The sequence below is a fragment of the Cucumis sativus genome, chromosome 6, assembly GCF_000004075.3.
Source record: "Cucumis sativus cultivar 9930 chromosome 6, Cucumber_9930_V3, whole genome shotgun sequence".
In the NCBI taxonomy this organism is placed as follows: Eukaryota; Viridiplantae; Streptophyta; class Magnoliopsida; order Cucurbitales; family Cucurbitaceae; genus Cucumis; species Cucumis sativus.
This window is the reverse complement of record NC_026660.2, coordinates 30694658-30715944: the sequence shown is the minus strand read 5'-3', so window position 1 is coordinate 30715944 and position 21287 is coordinate 30694658. Positions and strand designations below refer to the sequence as shown.

The 21287-nt window shown below is 34.7% G+C and overlaps 2 protein-coding genes across 2 annotated transcripts; one reads left to right on the top strand and one right to left on the bottom strand.

Moving 5' to 3' along the window:
- The first annotated feature begins 1657 nt into the window (after positions 1–1657).
- On the top strand, positions 1658–12952 carry LOC101208440 (vacuolar protein sorting-associated protein 2 homolog 2). Its single transcript, XM_011660224.2, has 18 exons — positions 1658–1847; positions 2232–2276; positions 2915–2949; positions 3041–3091; positions 3606–3710; positions 3791–3862; positions 4147–4218; positions 4736–4816; positions 4927–4962; positions 5083–5141; positions 5773–5831; positions 7067–7114; positions 8276–8389; positions 10743–10853; positions 11493–11605; positions 12083–12160; positions 12293–12352; positions 12476–12952. The coding sequence occupies exons 1-18, from the start codon at positions 1808–1810 to the stop codon at positions 12515–12517; spliced, it is 1221 nt and encodes a 406-aa protein (XP_011658526.1). The 5' UTR covers positions 1658–1807; the 3' UTR covers positions 12518–12952.
- A 471-nt stretch (positions 12953–13423) lies between these two features.
- On the bottom strand, positions 13424–19881 carry LOC101208681 (subtilisin-like protease SBT2.3). Its single transcript, XM_011660033.2, has 10 exons — positions 19148–19881; positions 18362–18515; positions 17742–18139; positions 16863–16958; positions 16615–16687; positions 16132–16414; positions 15167–15498; positions 14703–14973; positions 14342–14623; positions 13424–14153 (listed from the first exon to the last, which is right to left on the bottom strand). The coding sequence occupies exons 1-10, from the start codon at positions 19357–19359 to the stop codon at positions 13726–13728; spliced, it is 2529 nt and encodes an 842-aa protein (XP_011658335.1). The 5' UTR covers positions 19360–19881; the 3' UTR covers positions 13424–13725.
- Between the last annotated feature and the right edge of the window lie 1406 nt (positions 19882–21287).

Genomic DNA, 21287 nt, shown 5'->3' with positions numbered 1-21287 from the left:
GATTCGAATTTATAAGAGTTTCGTTAAGAAAAAACGTCTCCACTTATGTTACAAGACAAAAGAAAAAAAATCATTGAAAAAACTTTAAATATGGACAAATTTTAATCAAGATTTTAGTTACAATTATATGTGATAATTCTTTCTCCAAACGCAATTTATATTTTGTCAAAGTTTAAAATATTAGTGGTTGAAAAGAGAAAAGATAAATAAATGTTTGATTTCAAACGAAGAAAAAAAAGCTTCGTCGAGGTTGTATTCTTTTTCGTTAACTACAATATCGTTTTTGTCTTAGATTGGATAGAGTAAAATAAGAAAAATAATATATATAGAGAGATAGATGAAGTAGGGATGGAACTTTGGGTTTAGTGTTTGTCAAATTGTTATAGGTCTTAGTCCACAAAAGTTAAAGTTCATTTCTTCTCGAAACTTTTTGGCTACTCTATGAATGACTAATGGATTTGTGACCCGATCTCAATGAATCTCTAAAAGTTAATAACAATTCTCGATTATTTCAATTTAAACACATAAATTTTGAAAACGGTGATGATGTGAAACTCGTAATTTGTATAAATTAAACTTCTAAATTTTTATTGGTTATTCATCTTTATTCTTCATTGAAATTATTTTAAAAATCATTCACACGTTAATTTTGGATAATGATTTTCATAAGGAAAAATTCTAACCAAGTTTATAAATCGAGCTTTTGTAACACGTTGATTGTTTTTAAATTAAGTTTTTTTTTTTTTTGTCATTTTCGTTTCAACCATCTTAGGTAAAATAATATAATTGAAATTTTAGCTGAATTTCAAAATATAAAAACAAGTTTTCAAAAACATTTATTTTTTAGTTTTCAAAATTTCACATAGTTTTTGAAAAACATTGGTAAGTGGTTTGTAACAAAACAAAAAAGTTTAATTAATTCAGAATTCACAAACCTATTTAATTGAAATTGGGCTTGGGTTGTTCGTTATTCAATTGACAAACCACGAGGCCCATCATCTTGCAGAAGAGGCCCATCATCCATCATCCCGTGTTGACTGATATCTCCAAATAGATTGTAATCATAACTGAGGACTCTTTTAACAACATTTTAAAAAAAATTATAAATATAGCAAAATTATCGTTGATAAACTTGTATCACCGATAGATTTGTATCACTGATAAATTTGTATAATTTATCAATGATATATCAATATTTACAACATGGTCTATCAGTGTGCTTGATTTTTATGAATATAATTGAAATTTCATAGTTTTTGATGAATGTGTGTGTTTGGTTTATAAGTTTTAAAATAAACATTTTTAGTCAGATGAATAGACCAATTTGGTAATCTTGAAAAGATAATTTTTTGTCTCAAACTTTTTTAAAATAGATTTAAAAGCTCCATCAAATAACTTTATACTTCTATTTGAATTAATTATACGATATTTTAAATGGGAAGAATAACTTATAGAGAAATCACATCATCTCTGCAACTATTTTTACTAAGAAGATTGTGATTGCATTTCCTCCGTTTGGAATGTGAAAATAGATTGAGCCGTTTGGGAGAAGATGAATATAAAATACAAAACTTTGTAATATATTCAGCAGGGGTAGTTTAGGAAGTGGAAATTTGTAACGGCTACTTTGATCACCGCCGTTGGAGCGACAAGAAATTTGAGCACGCTCTTCTAGGAATCACACTGTCAGCTTCACTTCACTGCCTACCTTCCAAATTCTCTATTTCGGCTTTGGAACTGTGAAGATTGTCGCGTTCAGCTTCGATCGCTACGCACATTTCCTCTCTGTTTCTGCCGTCAACGAACCATGAGCTTGAACATCTTCAGGAAGAAAACCTCCCCCAAAGGTCTCATCAATTCCGATCTGCTCCTTCTTTGCTTCCTATTTTACGTTTGTTTTGTCCATTCAAGCTTTCCGGTTTCCCTCTTTCTTTCCCAATTTCACTGTTTTTTACCCTGACTTCCCTTAGTTTGTATGGTTTCGACGTTTTCCATACAGATCTTTAGGGTTAATATGCTGTGTTAAGATATGTTTTACATTTTCTATTAAGTGTTTGGGGCTTTTCTCGATGCAATTAGAACGAGTGAAAATGGGTTTTCTCTTATTGTTTGAAATGATATTTATTTCTGCCACTAAGGGAACTTTAGTTGCCTGGGGCTCTGTTAATGCAGAAATTCAATGTGACTTGGTTAGATTAGACATGAACAATGACATTGTGTTTTTATTACAGATGCTCTTCGCACCAGCAAGCGAGAAATGGCTGTTGCAACTAGAGGTACTACAGACCTTCTACTTAATAATTCTTTAATGTCTCTGTTCCTAAATCTGATGGACAACCTTGAATTATTAGACAATTCCCCAGTCCCCAGTGTTAGCAACGAGAAATCTCTTTTTCTATTACACCTATTCTCTTTTCATCCGGATGCCATTAGGCTTCAGACAATTAGCACACCCAAAGCTATTAATGGAGGAGCATTGCTCCCTTTCGTTCAGCTCCTCACTCTGTTAGTGAATTTTGGCATCTTGTTAGTTGTCACTTCATCTGAAACTACTATGCTGTTCTATTTTCTTTCCTACCTCAGTTGTATAGTGGAAACATTTACCAAAACAAGCTATTAAACAATTTTCAACTGCCTAGCTATACTTTTAATTGCACATACATGGTATTGGTAATTGTGGCATTTATGGAATAAGGTTTTTAAGTGAAAGGCCTGTGAGTTAAGGGCCAAGATCCCTTTCCTTGCGTGCTTTCCTCAGCCTTACTACTTCATCAGTAAGATACAGACCTGAAATTTACTTGCTCATATTGTAGAATTTTCAATCAATACATTCATGAGTCATCAAACTACGTCCTTGAATTTACATTTTTATGAAATTTGTATGTTCGCGGCTCACATGTTTTATCAATTTTAGGAATTGAGCGAGAAATCTCATCTCTTCAGTTGGAGGTATGGTGTGAACTCCCTTTTGGTTTTCATTTCTATTAGCACCTTCGGCTTTTTTACTTCTCTTACATTACCCTACTCTTTATAATTTCAGGAAAGAAAATTGGTGGCAGAGATAAAGCAAACTGCTAAAACTGGAAATGAGGCATGTCAACTTTCTTATTTCTATTGGTGGTGGATATAGTCTTATATTTAGCACTCTGTCGCTTGCACAACTGTGCAACCATGTTAATCTTGTTTATGCATTGTTCCATCAGTTATTCACGATTCTAAAACTTCAAACTATTTGTACTGCTTTCCGGGCTTTGTATGTGATTAGTTTTGTTCTACACTTTCATGATTATTGGTTGGTTTGATATTTTGGTTTTCATGTAGTGAGTCACTAAAACTTGAGTGCTTCATATTTTCCCTTGACTGCAATTCTATGCACAGTGCAACTAGTGAAATAAAAATTGCATTAAGAAAAGGATAACCGTTGTTGAGATGGCAGCAAAGGAATTTAGAATACGATGTTGCCATTTATTCAGAAAATTATTTTACTGTCGATATTCATCTTGAGCACACATATAAATATTTTTGTCATTTGTACTAGGATCCTAATATTAAGGCACGAGTAAAAACGTTTTCATATTCACTTTTCTTTGCAAGTTAACGTACAGGCTGCCACTAGAATCCTAGCTCGACAGCTTGTTCGCCTGCGCCAACAGATTACTAATTTGCAAGGGAGTCGTGCCCAAATTCGAGGTGTAGCTACTCATACACAGGTCACCATCCTTACTGTGGAAACGTGTTGGCCTTTGTTTTAGTTTAGTGGACTTAATTAGCTGATGGTGTCTTTTTCCAGGCACTATATGCTAGCACTTCAATCTCCACTGGAATGAAGGGTGCTACAAAGGCAATGGTTGCAATGAACAAGGTGATCACCTGAAAGAGAATATGATAACCTTAAATTTATTATGATTCTACTTTTTTGAAGGAAGAGTGAGACACACTATCAGAGAACTGGAAGTCACTTGCTTGAAGTTTTTTATTGGCGTTTCATATTTGATTAACATAATTGACTGTAATTTGATGAGAGAATAAACTTAAATGACTTTTTTAAAAACTTACATATAGCCTACTTTAGGCGGAAACTTCTTGGCTTCTATATTATATATATCACCAAACGATCAATTTTATCATCTTGGCTTTCTATTGCAGCAAATGGCACCAGCTAAGCAGGCTAAAGTGATTAAGGAGTTTCAGAAGCAGTCAGCACAGTTGGACATGACGGTAAGTCTAACATTCCCAGTTTCACTATTTTCTTTTTTTGATAGCTGTTGAATATGATTTAGTTTCCAAGGGAAGGGAGAATGAGTTGATTTATACACCAATGTCCAAAGCATATCTTTTTTTTAATCGATACATCTGAAATGCAAGAAAATGGATATTAATTCTGCTTTCTACTTCATTGAAAGTTTTCTACTTATGGATACCTCTGTCTGATGTATATTCATTGTACTACATAGTTTTTATCCATCGTATTTTCATTGTTAACTGCTGTTTGTGTTCTTTGTGAGGACAGAAAAGAATCGGGAAACAAATATAGGAGAGGAGAGAATTAAGAATTGAGTAAAGAAAAAAACAGTTTGCCCTTGTATTAACTTAATCTCGCCCATCATAAAGGTCCAGCATATTTTCCCCTAGTGCTAGATGCAAAACAACCCAACTATAATTCTGTCCTTGAGCTAGTAGATTTTTTTTTTCTTTATCCACTCGTGCAATATGTTTTTGTACTTTTTTTCTCCAGATTGAGATGATGTCGGAGTCTATAGATGAAACTCTAGATAAGGATGAGGCTGAAGAGGAAACTGAGGAGCTTACGAATCAGGTAAATTCTTGCAACATACTTAAGTGAAGTAGGTTGCATACCCTATACCCTATACCTTTGATTGAAGGATTTTACTAATTAGATATTTGTTTTTGTTGTTATCTTCATAGGTGCTTGATGAGATTGGCGTTGATATTGCATCCCAGGTTGGTCTCTTGAAAATATGAACGCTTTGCTTGAATGAATCTCTCAAATATGTTCTCATTTTTTCTTTCTTCATTTGGAAAATTTTACTGCTCTCTGACATTAATTTTTCCTGTTGACAGTTATCTTCCGCTCCCAAAGGCCGGATTGCAGCAAGAAAGACTGAAAATACAGTTGCCAGGTACCCTATGTACCCTATTTGGATTTTTCTTGCTCTGGTATCATACATTTTATAACATACACTGGTACACACATATAATATATAATCACTTACTGGTTCTAGTCTGTATTGTATGATGATTGAATGTGCACACAAGGGTAAATTTTACTGGACCTTGGACAATAGTTTGTGAGTATTTAGATAAATACATTAGATGGAATGCTTTCACTGTGCTGTGCTCAATACCAGGTGCAGACAAGCTTTATAGTAATATTGCCAAATATAGTTTCTTTTGGACAAAAGCTGTACATAAAGAAGATTTAATAAACCTTTAATCAAGCCTCCTCTGTTTGGGGATATTTCTTTTTTGGAAAATTCCAAAAGGTATACCTAACTTCCTATCCATATGGGTGTGGATAAGGTCAATATATAAAGAAAGAACTATCTAAAGGTTTCTGAGACAAGGATAGTTTTGATAAGTAGATTCTAGCAAACTCGCAGTAGGTTGGCTGTAAATAACTAAGAGAGTCATGGGTTGAATGTACTATGCATTTATCCTATGAACTACACTCGAAGTGATTTAGTTGATTCCTTCAATAAGATGATAGTATTTGCACTTTTCTGCAGTTTCTAAATTCTAATTTACATGCAGCTCTGAATCTCCCGACGTTGAGGATCTTGAAAAGAGATTGGCTTCTCTTCGACGAGACTGAACTCAAATTGAATTCCACAAAGCTCTGGGATTTACAAATACACCAGTTTATTACATGTAAAGTGAAATAATATTGTGGACATTGTTATAGCGAATCGTATTTCCCTTTGTTAACATTAATTATTAGTGAATGTATATTTGTTGTGTGGGACTTAGCAGCATGGTTGTGTTATATAACTTATATTATATTTATTAGTATAATAACCTTATTCATTCAAGCCAACCTCATTATATGTAAATGATGCTAGATGTTGAAGATTCATCCATTTAGATACATACAAGGGTTAATACGTGGAAACTTCCAAGAACACCATACCACAATTCTCATAAATTTTTTGTTGTTATATCTGCATGTATTGGAAAATGTGTCTGCTATATGGTGTACATAAACACTTGTTTCCCAGAAAATTTGAGTAAAGATTTTGAGGAAAAAAAAGGCATTAAAGAGGAATAATAGAAACAAAAGAAGAAATAATTTATGAGTTTTATTTTGTTTGTAGATCAGAACTATGAAATTAGGAGAGTATCCATTGATGTAGAAATGGAAGTAATTAATAAAAAAGTGGAAGAGAGAATTGACAGAACATTAATGAAAGTCCACGTAATTAATAAAAGGCCTCTTTCCTTCCACAGCTGCTTTGGATTTATTCTTTCTGTTTATTTCGTTGACACCATCCACGACGCGCTTCTCTATTAAATTAAAATAAACATCAAAGTAAAAAAAAGATAAATAAAATCTCCGAAATTCCTCAATTCCTCAATTCTTTCTTTCTTTCTAAATTTCTATTTTGATTTTTCTTAAAAAGGAAAAAGGGAAAAAGGAAAAAAAAGAAAAGAAAAGAAGAGAAAATATTCTTCTTCATTTCTTCAATCTTACCGTCTTCTTTTTCTATCCCATTGTCTGGCATTTCAATTTCCAACCGCAGTTCTCGCTTCCTTCCCCATCCGCTTAAGCCGGCCTCCTCCATAGCTAATACCTTCTTCGCCTCTTCCATCGTCTTCTTCATAACCAACCCTTTCTTCCTTCTCTCCTCCATCATTTTCAGGTAATTTTTTTAAAAAAATCTCCCTTTCTCTCCCTCTGCGTAATTGTAATTTCTGTATCTTCAAGCACTATCTTCTCTACTTTTGTGATTTCTATCCTTTAATGAGATTGGTGGTGATTTGGACATTTGGGTTTTTTTTTTTTTTTTTTTTTAATGATTTGACAGATTTCCTTTTCGGGGCTTCTAAGTGATCGTTTCTTTAGAAAATCGGTGGTCGCGAGGAGGATCGGGAGAAGGTGATTGTTTTTTCATTTGGATTTGGAAAATGAATATCGTTTGTTTGTTTGTTTGTTTTGTTTGCTTTTACAGACTTGGGCTTTTAGATTTTATGCTGCCCTAATAATTTTCATTGGGTGGACCAATAATTCTTTTTAACTTGAGATGTCTTTTGCTGGGGAATGCATTCTTTTATAGTGCTTACTGCTTATTTCCCTCTTACATGCTGTCCTTCAACGTTGCAACGTTATATATATATATATATATATATATATATATATATTTGCACGCAACAATGAAGCGGTTTCCATGGACTTTCCCCGACAAGAGATTTAATTATTGATCTCACAAGCTGTACAAATATGGCTGAGGACAAGAAGATCTTCTTAATCCACACGGTTATGTGGATCATATTCTTGAATTAGCTATTGTTGATAGAGGGAATGAATAATGAAACCTATCCGGTGGATTATGGTTTTTTTTTAGGGAACAGAATAATCAAGTGTTTAGAGGGCTGAAAATGAGTCTTGTGATGTTTGGTCCCTTGTTAGTTGGGAGATATAATTCTTTTGTTTGGACTTCGATTTTTAAGAATTTTTGTAATTAGTCTATAGTTGTAGTTGGAGCCCTTTCTTTAGCGTGTTCCCTTCTTTTGTATGAAAGATATTTTTTAAAGCCTGTTTTCTTTCATTTATTCTAAATAACATACTAATAATAAACAATTGAAACCTTGCTGGTAGAAGGAACCAAAGACATACTCTGGTGATCTTAATTGTCCCCAAGGGTCTTCAATATCAATTATTGTTCTAAAAAATTATTTGTGCGGTTGATCTACTTTTATTCCTGTAATTCCTCAACTTCAGTCAGTTACATTTATTTTCAGGCTTCAGCTTTAGAATCTAATTTCTATTTAACTACATCAGATATTTATAGCAGACGAGGGGAGTGTTTTTTCTAATGATTTTGTATCCTTGCGAATCATCAGTGGACTTATGTGAATTATTGTTTAATATTGAATCTTGTTGAAGAGAAGTTTAAGCTTCTGAAATTATTGTGCATAGAGGGTAGTTTCGTATTCGTTTATTTTTTTTCAATCTTGCACCTAGCTTATGATGCTGCTCTTCATTAGCAAGTTCACTCATGACAAGCTCTTGATTTTTTCTCTCCACTTGCTGTAGCAGCTATGCAGAGTCAACTTGTATGCAGTGGGTGTAGGAGCATTCTTCTTTATCCAGGGGGGGCAACTAATGTATGCTGTGCATTATGCAATACAGTCACCTCAGTTCCTCCTCCTGGTATACAATTTTTCATATTAATTCTTCTCCCCTTTATGGTTGTTATAAGTGTTGAAGAAATTATGATAAAATAATGCAATGTGCTAAGTAAACTATAATCACTATCTACTTGATAAACTATTTAATTTAGGCTAGTTGGATGATGGCCAAGTACATGACTTCTCCTAACCTAAATATGGCATGTAGGCAAAAATATATAAAATTGTAGACGTTTTAAATGGCACGAAAAGCTGACTACAATAAAGGGTGTGGATATTTACACCAATAAAGAACATGGAATAAAATAAAGTTTAGAAAAGATTCAAATCATAAGAATGCATCCCTGAAAATTCTTCCATTCCATTGACTCCTAAGATTCCAGAAGATAACCCTATTGATAGCAAGCCATAAATTTTTTTGATAATCATAGAAACAGAAGGCCTCACCCCCTCCCAAAAAAAATGAAGAAGGAAACAAAAAGAGGTAAGGATATGATATCATAAATCTTGCTGAGCATAGCCATAGACCAACTAAAAGTGTCAAACATAAAGAGACAGTAACGCTGCACAAAAGGAAAATTTGCCAACAAATGATAAGGATGCTGGACTTGAGTACTTGTAAAGCGTTAAGGCCTCTTGTCGTAGGTGAGCGTCTGGCTGTGGGTGTGCCTCAACAACATTGGGACAAACAAAAAATGCTTTAGAACGGTCTTGTGGCCAAACACCACAAATCTTTAGCATTCTGTAGAACAGCCATAGAAAGAAGATGGGAAAAACTAGCTCATTCAACCATTTCAGGTGTTGGTGAGGTTCCTTCAAAATATCTAAATCTCATGTACCACGATAAAAAAGGTCATCTACACAAAAGAAGTCCGAATGTTAGGTATCTCAACTGAAATAGGGTTTTTCCCCCTTTTTGCTTTAATTGGACACAAAACTTAACTTGATGAAGGATGCATGGGTAAAAAGGGCATAGGCATACACTACCAAAATCATCATTTACAAGAGCATAAATGTTGTTCACTATTGCATGGGTCAAAATGTTGTTCACTGATCACCTTTAAGGCAACAAAAGGGCTCTTATGGGATTACATTAACAGAGTCATTTTTTGGAAGATTTGGAATGAGAGGTATTCTGGGATTTTTCAGTGGAAAAGAAAGATTTCCTGGGGGTTTTCTTGAATAATCTGTTTTTAATGGCCTTTTTGGTGTAAAAATTTGCCGCTTCTCAATAGTTACAATTTAAATTTCTTGTTTTTAATTGAAGGGATCTTTTGTAATCCCTTATTAGGCTCATTTTTACTCTTTGGAGACTTCATTCATCAGTGAAATAGTTTTTATCAGAAAAAAAAAAAAAAAAACCCCATAAGAAAAACACATTTTTAAGATTTAGCCCAAGTCCTCCAACAATTTGGTCTTTCATGGATTACTGCGATATGCAAAGCAAAAGGAAGTCAAGGATATGAATGCAACTTGTCTAGTTCTAGTAGGACACGGACACGTCAGGAACATGTGCATTTTTTATTTTTAGAATTAGTATATATGGTATGTATCTATATATTAATACTTCCTTATACGTAGCCCATGTAAATTTAACCTAAAAGCAATATATACCCCACCTAAAACAAGTAGTCAATTAGGGAAAATTATTTTTAATGACGACTCTAAAGATATTTACAAATATAACAAAATATCATCGTAATAGACCAAGATAGACTACCATTTGTGTCTAGCCTTGGTTTATTGTGGTCTGTCATAGATAGATTGTGATATTTTGCTATATGTTGTAAATATTTTGATTCATTTTGCAATAATTGAAAATAGCCCGTTAATTAGTGATATTTTGAAACTTAGAAGATATAGAAGGATTTGGTTGGCTATGATTAGAGGTAGAAGATGCCATCTTAATATAAGGAATGATCAATATGTCAGGTCTAGAACCCCTGTTCTTTTTCATAATTTTTAGATAATTTTTTCAAGTCAGCCTGATTTAGGAGAAAAAAATATCTGGCAGACGAATTTTAGTATGTTGGACACATGTCCAGTGCGTGTCCTTGCCTTCAAGGTCACAATAGTGTTCTCCTTCAATAATGGAACATGCTCATGTGAAGATGTTCCAAGTGGAAAATTATTATGTTGAAATGTGTTGAGTAAGATGTTAGACTTATTCATAATGAATATTATTTTATTAGTTTCTAATTTTATTTTGTATTTCTTATAGAATAACCATAAAGTTCTGATAGTAGAGTTGTTGAATTGACTCTTGTCCTGTAACATATAAGTCTGAGCAATTGCTTTTGTCCTTCATACCACTATTTGTCATTTGGCTTCTCTTCTGAAGTCTTATATCAGAGACTTGGGCCTTGCATTTGCAGGAACAGATATGGCTCAACTTATATGTGGAGGTTGCAGGACGTTGCTTATGTACGCACGTGGGGCAACAAGTGTAAGATGCTCATGTTGCCATACAGTGAACCTTGCACCTGGTATGAAGAAAACTACCATTGATTTGAGTTTCGGGAAGAATATGTGGATATTTGAAACTGACAGAGATACTTATACTTGTTTAAGCTTTTATTTATTTAATGAACTGGGGATAAGGATAACAGTATGACTTGCACATTGATAATCGATTTTTCCCATTATAATCTTGTTTCTCTTTCATATCTCATATTTCTCTCTTTTCTTCCTTTGCCCTTCTTGTTTATTGTATGCTTCTGGTAGAAAAGAAAAATCACAATATCTTTGATAGTAGGCTTTTGCTTTGCTTGAGAACAAAAATGAACGTGTTGTTACCTGTCTCTCTTAACACTGCTGTTTTGTTGCATTTTCTTAAAAATAAAAATATATCAATAAAGGATTCGTTTTACGTCTTTTTATCATTATTATGGTTACAACCTAGAGGATTTCTTTTTAGTTCCTTCTGTGGGATAATCTTTGCTTGGGAAATGAAATTTTGGCTTTTCTCAAGTTGGATGTGAGATCTTATTTCTGGCAATTCTAGTCTTGTTTATGCTGGCATTTGTATTATGCTATTAATTATTAGACACTCAAATTTTCTGATGTTATATTAGTTAGCTATCTCACTGACTTTCATGTTTGGGTGCTTGCGACTGTTAAAAAAGCTACGAACCAGGTTGCTCATGTTAACTGTGGAAACTGCCGAACAACACTTGTCTTTCCTTATGGAGCTCCATCTGTCAAATGTGCGATCTGTCACTATGTTACAAATGTTGGTGTGAGTATAATCCATTTCTTTTCAAAGTGCCTAAAATTTCTTGATTTTTTTAGTTTGTTGAGTTGTGAATGTGGTGGGTTGGAAGTTCCGTGCCTCCTCCATTTGTAGATATTCTTTATTTCGACTTTGGAAACCAACTTAGCCTATTTTGGATGTGATTTCAGTTGAACTTGTGTAGCGTAAGAGGGTACAACTAAATTTTGAGGTCAAAATTAAGTTGTTAAATTTTACTTGGTTACATTCCGAAATAATGATGCTGTTCTACATGTCAATAGGGAATATTAAGAAAGAACTGAAAGTTTGAAGTCACAAACTTGTATCCAATCCAAGACATTTAATCTATAAACTTCCCATGAACCTGACATTGTGCAACTTGGATCTGTTAAATGCTTCTGATTACGTATTCTCTTGTTAATGCACAATAAGTGCTAATATTTTCTACCAGGTCTTCATGTTTTCTCCATTGTATCATTGCAGATATCCAACGTGAGGGTTCCCATTCCAGTGCACAGGCGTAATGGAACAATTAGCTCTGGAATGCCCCCTTCATCATCAGTACGTTCTCAAGCTTTTCATTTCTTTAGTCTCCTTCCTGACAGGCCTCTGCATTGACTATTTAGTGGATTAATAATTTTGATTGTGCGGCATAGTTGAAATAGGATGGCTCACTAATTTCATTTCCTGCAGTCTCAGAGCCAAACAGTTGTAGTTGAGAACCCTATGTCTGTTGATGAAAGTGGCAAATTGGTAAGGAATTCATGCTCTTCTCATTTTCATTTCCTGCATTCTTTTCACTCTACCCTCTTCAGAATCCTGTTCTCTGATTTATTACCAGTAAAATGTGAAGACTACTAATACTCTGAATGGCAGGTGAGCAATGTCGTTGTTGGTGTCACAACAGATAAAAGGTAACTTGGTGAGATCATGGTTGATTGATGACACTTACTATTAGCGGCTTAAAAGGATGGGAGGAAGCGATCTATATATCTCTCTAGTACATCACTATACTGCTTGGAATATGATTATGGTTGTGGAAATTTCTGTATAGTTTGTCTCCGGATTTTTCCTTAAAGGTCACCATTCATTGTTGAGTCAACTTCAATTTGAGGTTCAGATAACTTTTTACCCTGTGAATGCGATGTATATTATGGACCTGAAGAATTTGAGGGTCTGTACTGTATTACTTGTGTGATTTCTGTACCGAATCATTGAGCTGTCTCGCAAGTAAAAATATTATACATCCATCGTATCTCCTCTGGTAAATATGAGTATAAACGTTGTCTTGTATTGTCTGTTTCCATAATTGTTGGTGGTATGTATTTGGAATTTCCATTGGTTTTGTTCATATACTTTTGCCAATAAATTTAGTACATTTTTCTCCCATAGAAATTGTTAGGTCATGTGATGCTTAATACGGCCGAAGTTTCTCGTTGAGATTTTAAAGCTTTCACGTAAGGTTTTTTACACTTCATGCCTAAGTAACAGTGTGATGTTGAACTGAGTCAACCCATGACATGTGAAATTTTCGTATTATTAAAAGAGTAAATAGGTCTAGAGTAAGGGCTTCACAATGAAGATAAAGAAAGTGGTGTATAAGCAATACTTTCTTCTTTTCTTTATAGACGACAGTACTTTTTTGCACTTACTGAAGGAGATCAGAGGAAAGCCCCACAAAGTGGAAAGCCTCTTTTTAGTAATGATACTCCTGTAATTCATAATGACAAGCATTCTCTTGTTCTTTCAACCACATTCTACTTTCTATCATTTAGTGACAAGTCAGGCCCTGGCGAAGTTGCAATAAGTAAAATTACTCAGAGAGAGAGAGAAGTCAACTTAGTTATTACCTCACTTTTGAACTATAACTACATTACTGAAATCAGCTGCATTTTCTTTCCTTTTCTTTCTTTCTTTCCTTTTTTTTTTTACTTGTTTTACATTCGAGAAAACATTTACATCCAAAAAAATGAATGAAAAAATTGGTTAACACACCTCCAAATTATTCAGAAGGAAGAAGGCAAAGCCCTGGACAGCAGAAGGTAACAAACATAGAGAATACAAGATCTTTTTTTGTTCTTTTTCCTTTCACGAAGGGAGAAGAATTGACTCACCCTCCAAAGCTCTCAATTAGTAGTATTGTTATATGAGATCTTCAAAATTACTGAAAGAGGGATGTTGATTATATGGCCTGCACTCCCGAAAAGTCCAATTCTACCAAAGCTAGCAACCGAGCTGTTCATCGTGGAGTTGAAGAATATGGTTAGCTCTTGTTTCTCACCACTGCCGATTGTAAATCGAATTGGAGAAACTTTCAAAGAAATCCCATAAGGAGCACTCCAACCAACGCTGTAAAACTCAGGTCCAGCAATGTTGGTCACGGTTCGTTGAACTACTCTCGACTGGTTAAGTTTTGCTATAGTCACAGAGGGCAAGTTCAAATCAGCTCCAGTGATGCTAGAATTGTAAAGCCCACAGTTCTGGCCTGTGTAGTTGAATACCACAGGAGATGATCCATTGATACCGCAAAGAAACGACATATAATCACTATAACCTACAAGAAGCAAACTCGAATGTCATACTCATGCAGTTACTACCAAAATGATCAAAGCAAAACTAGGAAAATAGAGAATTCCACTACAAAACTTCAATGCCATCCCTGGAGAACTCTCAGTTTCCAATATTTCCAAATCCATTCTCTACTACTCATAAAAAGTATGCTATAATATTAAATGTACATACTGGAATCAAATATCAACCCTGGGTTGAGAGCTGCTGTTGCATTCACAAAACCACTTCCCATATCAAAGGGTGTAGCTGGAGACTGGTTCTGTTCGGGGTTAGCATAAGCACGCTGAGCCATGATTGGTCCACCAGTCTTGTCATAAAGAGAAGCTGTGGTTGATAGTGCAGATGCAATGGCTGAAGGACTAAAACTAGGATACTTCTGCTTTATGAGTGAGGCTAGGCCAGCAATATGAGGAGCAGCCATGCTTGTTCCAGACATCATTGCAAAGTTTTCCCCTGGAGAGTTCGTAAAAGTTAACATTGATGTCTGAGTTTTAATGTTGTATGTAAAATCAAAACCATTGCAGATGATTACCAAGAAATTCGATAGAGTCGGTGGCAACAGAACTCCAAGCAGCCCAGATAAAATTTCCAGGAGCTACCAAGTTGGGTTTCATAATATCAGAATCATCAAGAGAACTGTCTTCAGGATCTGGTCCTCTAGCAGAGTAGTACATAATTTGTGGGGCAGAAGAGCTATAATTTGCCTTCAATCCTCCACATATGCTAGCAACAGCTCCAAATTTAGAAATTTTCTTTGTTAATCCATCTACTTCCAAGGAAGAATTGTAGTATTGAAGAAGCATCTGCAAAGAAACCATGAATTTCAGAGCCATAGAAAGCAAGAGTGTGGGGGGAGCTGCTAATTATGAACAAATGAACATAGTCCATTTTAATGCCCCAACTTATTACATTGAACCATAAAATCTAGAACCTAAGAGTGGAATAGTTGAAGGGCATGTTGATTCCTAGTAAAAGGGAAACAAGGTAGAGCACAACCTTGGAATCTTCTGGTGATGAAACAATGATGCCAGGCATTTTCATAGGAATTGGGTTGAGCCTAAAACCTATCACAAAAGAATCCATATAGAAAATGACACCAGCAGCACTCAAGTTTTTTGCTGTCTGTAAAGCCTGTTTAACCGTGGAAAGCCCTAGCACAAATCTGATTGAGTAGCTGCAGATTAGAAGGTTCCCTTCAATCAGATTCTGATCGAAGTTGCTCGAGTCTTGGCATTCACCCACGTACATATCCTCCGACACGCTTGTGTCATTGTTCAATGCATGTATTGCAGCAATTAGTTTGTACTTTGTGTCATTATAAGTTCCAGCTGAAAAGAAGAATATGAATAAGATTTTGATTTTTATCTACCAAGAAAATAGGAGCATCCATTGCATATATTCAAGTAGTTTCCACGAACATCATTAAAATGAAAGCAAGGAAAACAAGAACCATAATGACAAACAAACACCCTACAAAATTACATACTTGAAAGAAATGAAGGAGAAGACGTTGGATGGACTAATAGAAAACAGTGGAAAATAAAAGAAAGGATAATGATCAGATAAATTTAAAATAGACCAGGGAATACAGAACTATAATTATATCCTTTAATTTGGAAATGGTACCTTGGAATCCAAGTTTGTATATTACTACAAGAAGGGGATGCACAATCTATTCATTTCAAATTTCTGTTGAGTAACTAAATTTAACAAATGGTACTATATTTCCACCTGATCATTAAAAAAATTGTCTCATAGAGAATCATTGTCATATTAAGTTTAAACTAAACAGAGCATCTTCAACTTCAGCTATAATTCTGACTATGCTTAACATTTCCTAGACAAGTTCCTAATCTGGTCAATTCAAGACAGTATCCAAATTCAGTTCCCCCTGCTTTCTTATAAGAATGAAATCCCCTGCAGAAGAGTAGTACAAACAGAGAAGACACGCAGAAACTTACGTGCAAGTCCAACTCCCGGGATCGTGATATTATTGCCAAGGCTTATAGAGTTAGCATAGCTTCTATCGTGAGAAGCAGCGCCAACAGTAAAGATCCATGGACTGAAGGAAGACATGCTCTTTGGTGCCGGTCCAGTGTTGCCAGCCGCTTGCACAACAAATATACCAGTCTTTACAGCAGAGAGCAGTGCCATGTCAATGGGATTAAAAAACGTTGCAATACCAGGAGGACGTCGATTTGGTGTGATTGATAAACTTATTATATCCACCCCATCCTGAGCAGCCTACAAAAGACATCATAGATTACTATAGAACACAAAAGAATAGAGTTGTATTCTCAAGAGTTGAACTGCTTACACTTATTCTAAATACAAAAGTTTGATACTAAGTCCTCAAGAACTTCTCAACTCCATCTCTCATTGCAGAGCCAGAAACAAATTAAACAACTATTGTAATGGAAAACAATCAAGCATATCATACACACCTGATCAACTGCAGCAACAACATCAGCAGCAAAACCTCCAAAACTTTTGTACAGTGCCTTGTAAACAGCAATGCTGAATAAAGAATCATAAGCAAGCATTCAAACAAGGAAGCAAATGAAACTCAAGCTATATGACATGTATTTTAAAGTATTAGTAAAATAAGAAACTAGCATATCAAAGGGAAAAAAAAAAACAATAATAGCTCTAGGAGCGTCAAGCGACTGTAGCCCAAGCCCAGATTAATTACTGTGAACGAGGAGCCATCCCACTGGCATTTCCAAAGTGATGTCCAGCAACTATGACTGGAATGCCATGGTTTCCAGCAGCAATTGAAGCTGTGTGCCTGCAGATAGTAGGGTCACACCATTTTTCTTAAAATTAGTACATAGTATGGAGGCAACTGAAAGGGAAAAAGATGTATCCAAAGAAATGGAATAAGTGAATATCCACCAGGATGAACCTAAAGTGGAAAAAAGAAAGGGAAAAAGAAGAAGAGAACTGAAGGGTGGGTGAAAGTGGGGAAATAAAAATTAAAAGATTCTTTGAAAAAAAAAAAATAACAAAACTTTCATTGAGAAAAAATGACAGAATTAAGGGAATACAAAAAGGAAAGAACCCACAAAAGGGGCGGCAGCCTACAAAAAGAGGCCTCCACTCCAGTCAAGCAGAAATTTATAAGATATAAATAGGAATGCAGTCTTTTCTTCTTTTTTTCCAAAAAAGAAAAAAAGGAACTAGACATGCATTCAACCCTAACTCGAAAACAAAGTTAACATGTTTATCCTCCTCAAGAGCATAAAAGTCAAATGTCATTTCCATCATCCAAGCTTCCCTAAAACTTTATCACTCTTCATTTAGATTCCATAAGGAAAATGTAACAAACAAACAAACCAGAAATCATGTTCTCATCACCTTCTGTAAAGCCTTTCTCTAAAGACAGTATTAGCTTTATGGAAAGAAATTATATGTAACTATTATTTTATTGAAAATAATACATGTAAATATTTTCATAGTTTCAAACCAAAAATGAGGAGCTGGGTTTATGACGTCATGACTGACAAAGACAAGAACCAACAGAAATAATAATTTGATCCACAAACTTCCAAAAAATAAAAGAAACACTTACGTGCCATGTCCATCACCATCGAATGGTGATGCATAATCCTGAGTTGCATTAAATATTCCCCTTGTTATAGCTGATGCTGCAAAATGGCGTGCTCCCACAAGCTTCCGGTTGCAAGATCCAGAAGGAAAATCTGGAGTTACCTCACAGATTCCAGAGAAGTGAGCCGGAATGGGAAACGGATTATCAGTCAAATCATCAGCAAAACTGGGGTGCGAAGGATCAATGCCAGTGTCAATGAACCCTATCACAATCCCAGCTCCAGCAGATTCAAAGCCACCATCTTGAGACCAAGCTCCCTGCGGGAGACCCAAGAACTGTGGAGTATGGGTGGTAGCAGTTCTAACAGAGAAATCCATGACAACATTTGCCACCTCTTTCCTCTTTGAAAGTTTATTTGCCTACAAATTAAAAGTACCAGCAAATCAAAGCCAATTTGATGAATCTATTAGACTACAATGTTTCGTTTATTAGACACCGAAGTGTTAGTAAACAGCATGTAATTGCTTGTGAACAAATTTTATAAGGTAAACACTAACAATTAAAAAGCATCAGAATTCGAAGCGGGGGAATCATCAATGTTGACGATGCTAAACAGAGAGAAAAATTTTCAAAACAAGTACCTGTTCTTCGGTAACAAGCACAGCAAATCCATTGATCAAGAAATGGTAACTGTACAGCTTCAGATATTTCTCCCCCCTCAAGACCTTCTTCAACAGCGAATCATGAACTCGAGCTATGTAAGATCTATATCTTCGATGCTTTCTTGATATGTTTCTACATAAAATAAAATAAACATCAAACAGTAGAGATTAAATTACAATTTAAGAAAAGAGAATTATACTACCTGAAAAATAATCAAACAGACTAAACAAGAGGAAGAGCAGAAACGAAAAGGTATAGCATTAGGGCCAATCACAACTTCAAGCAATAATTTCAGTCAGTAATTATTATTTGCGCGTCGACAATACATTAAACAAAACACCGACAATACATTAAACAGAAATTTGCAAAGCAACAGTTTCTACAAGGTAGTGGGACAGTTTTCATGAATCTTCACTGAGAAGAAGAGAGAGGAGATTAGTAAATGCAACAAAACTGTACACAAACAAATTCTGCCTTCTCCCAACACAATAGAAGTACCAAATGATGAAAAAAAAAAAACTTTGACAGAGAAAGTAAGATAAACTTCCAAACCCCAGAAAAAGTAATCAATATCAACCAGAGAGCATGTCAAGAACTCATGCTTGAACAAATATGCCCACGTTGGGGTTTAAGAAAATTACAGTAATTGCTAATGTCTTATACAACAAGTTTTCATCATATTTCAAGTAAAGCACTAAAACGAGAAGCTTAGAGCTGCTTAATGCAAGTATAAGAGAGAAGGGAAAGGAGTGATGGAGAAGTACCTTGCTTTATGGATGCTTAATCCACCAGAAGTACTAAAAGAAGTGGTATTTTGTCTAAGCTGACCATAATAATGAGTAGTAGAAGGAGGTTCCTTGAGAGTTACAATGTAAACAGCTGTTGAATCACCGAATTCATCCAGACAAGATGCGCATACAAACACCCCAAAACAGACAACAACACATAGTAGACGTGTACAGTGAATAATATCCATTAGGAACAGTAATTAAACCCAAAAGAACACTCTTCTAGTGTTGTAATCAGAAGCTCTTTCCCCTCATATCTTGAAGCATAAGCCTGGTTGTAGTCTCTTTTGAGTACTCAAAATTGGAGCAAGAGATTCACCAACACGAAACTAGAAACTCTAAATTTAGAGGCTAATAGTCCCAAGAAGACAGTGAAAAAACAGCCATGAAAACTTCCCCTCTCAAATGGGGAAGTGATAATAATGGCCAAGAAAGCAGACCCTTCTTCTTTTCGGTGATAAAGAACCCACTTTAGTTCACTTTTTGTGCATCTACTGTAGGTATTTTGAGCGAGAGAGAGAGAGAGAGAAAGGTAAAGGAGGTGAGAGAAGAAGAGATTGTATTAATGGCAGCTGTGTTGATGGAAATAGTAGCCAATCTGCTAAAACTTTCTTGGGTAATGTGAATTTGAACGTTTTAATAACTCAAAGCCAAAAATGAAATGAAAGAAAATACAGAGAAACACAGAGCAGAGGCAGAAAGGTAGAGAGTATTAATCCAAGTAAAGAAACAAAAACGTTTTCTTTGTTCTTATTCTACAATCTGACTGAAGGGGACCTTTTGTTATTGGGCTGTAAGTCAAGAAATTTTGATTTCAAGGAACAAGAGAAATTTTAACATAGAATCTGACAACTACATTTCCAAAAAACATCAAACAAAATTGCTCCTGATAGTGAAATCCCATATAATCGCAATGACCCACATTCAAACACTAATTTAAAATGAAGATTTCCTAATAAAGACTGAAATTTTATTTATATTTCATAAAAAAAGATTGAATATTTAAGCAAACCATGTACAAAGAAATTCAATGGAAGTACAAAGGGGGGAACAAAGACGTTGAGAGAATATGCTAAGGAAAAGTGGGGTACGTGTACGAAACTGATAGGTTCACTCATAAATTTACCCTTTCTTTTCCATTACTTTCTTTATATTTGTCCATTAGCTTCCAACGTTCGATTTTTTTAAGCTCACCCGTGAGAGAGAGGTTTAGTCTTTGTGGGAGTAATGTGGGACGGTGGAGGCTCGCACGTGCCAAAAGTAAGAAATTAGTGGACTTTCTCTTTTTAATATATTCTATTTCATATTTTCATTTGCACTTCAACTTCCCTTTTTTACTTAATTTTGTTTCTTAATAATCACTCAGCAATATTCTTTTTGAGTAATTAATTAGCAATTAGGATGATGGTTGGGCCATACACAAACAATTTTTGCTTTTGTCAAAATTCCACTATTTACTTTTCTTTAATTATTGTCTTTGTAGTAAAAAGAAAAATATTGATTTTACTTTGTGAGTTGAGCAGGAGTTTGATCATAAATGCTCCCATGCTTCAGTAATTAAAGTTACCCAATTTGAACATGTAGTGACCAGTAACGTATTTTGTTTAATGATCTACAGACTTGTCAACACTATAGAGATGGAAAGACATTAATTAGTACACTACTGTATACACTCTTTATTAATATTACTTTACTATCTACTGTTCATTTACTTTAGTTGAATTAAGCACATTTCATACATATTCAACTTTCTATTAACAATAAATCTTTTAAATTATATTTGAAAACACGTTACTATAATGAACTATCAACCAAATTGTGATGTGTTGTTTGATTCAAGGGAAAACTTTTTACTTGTATACTTGAGTTTTCTAGGAAACGACACCTACTCTAAATTTTCTTAGTGTACTTGTTCTATCGTTTTGTTTTAAGAAGAACGCGCATCTTTGTTAGGTTTAGATTACTTATTATATCTTGGTGTATTGTAGAACAAGGTAGAAAGATACATGTGGTCTTAATAATAAGTAACCTACTATGTAGAATTGACCTGAGATAAAGATTAGGGGTTGATAAGGGAGAAAAGGAAAGGTGGATTTACAATATCAACTTTTTTAGG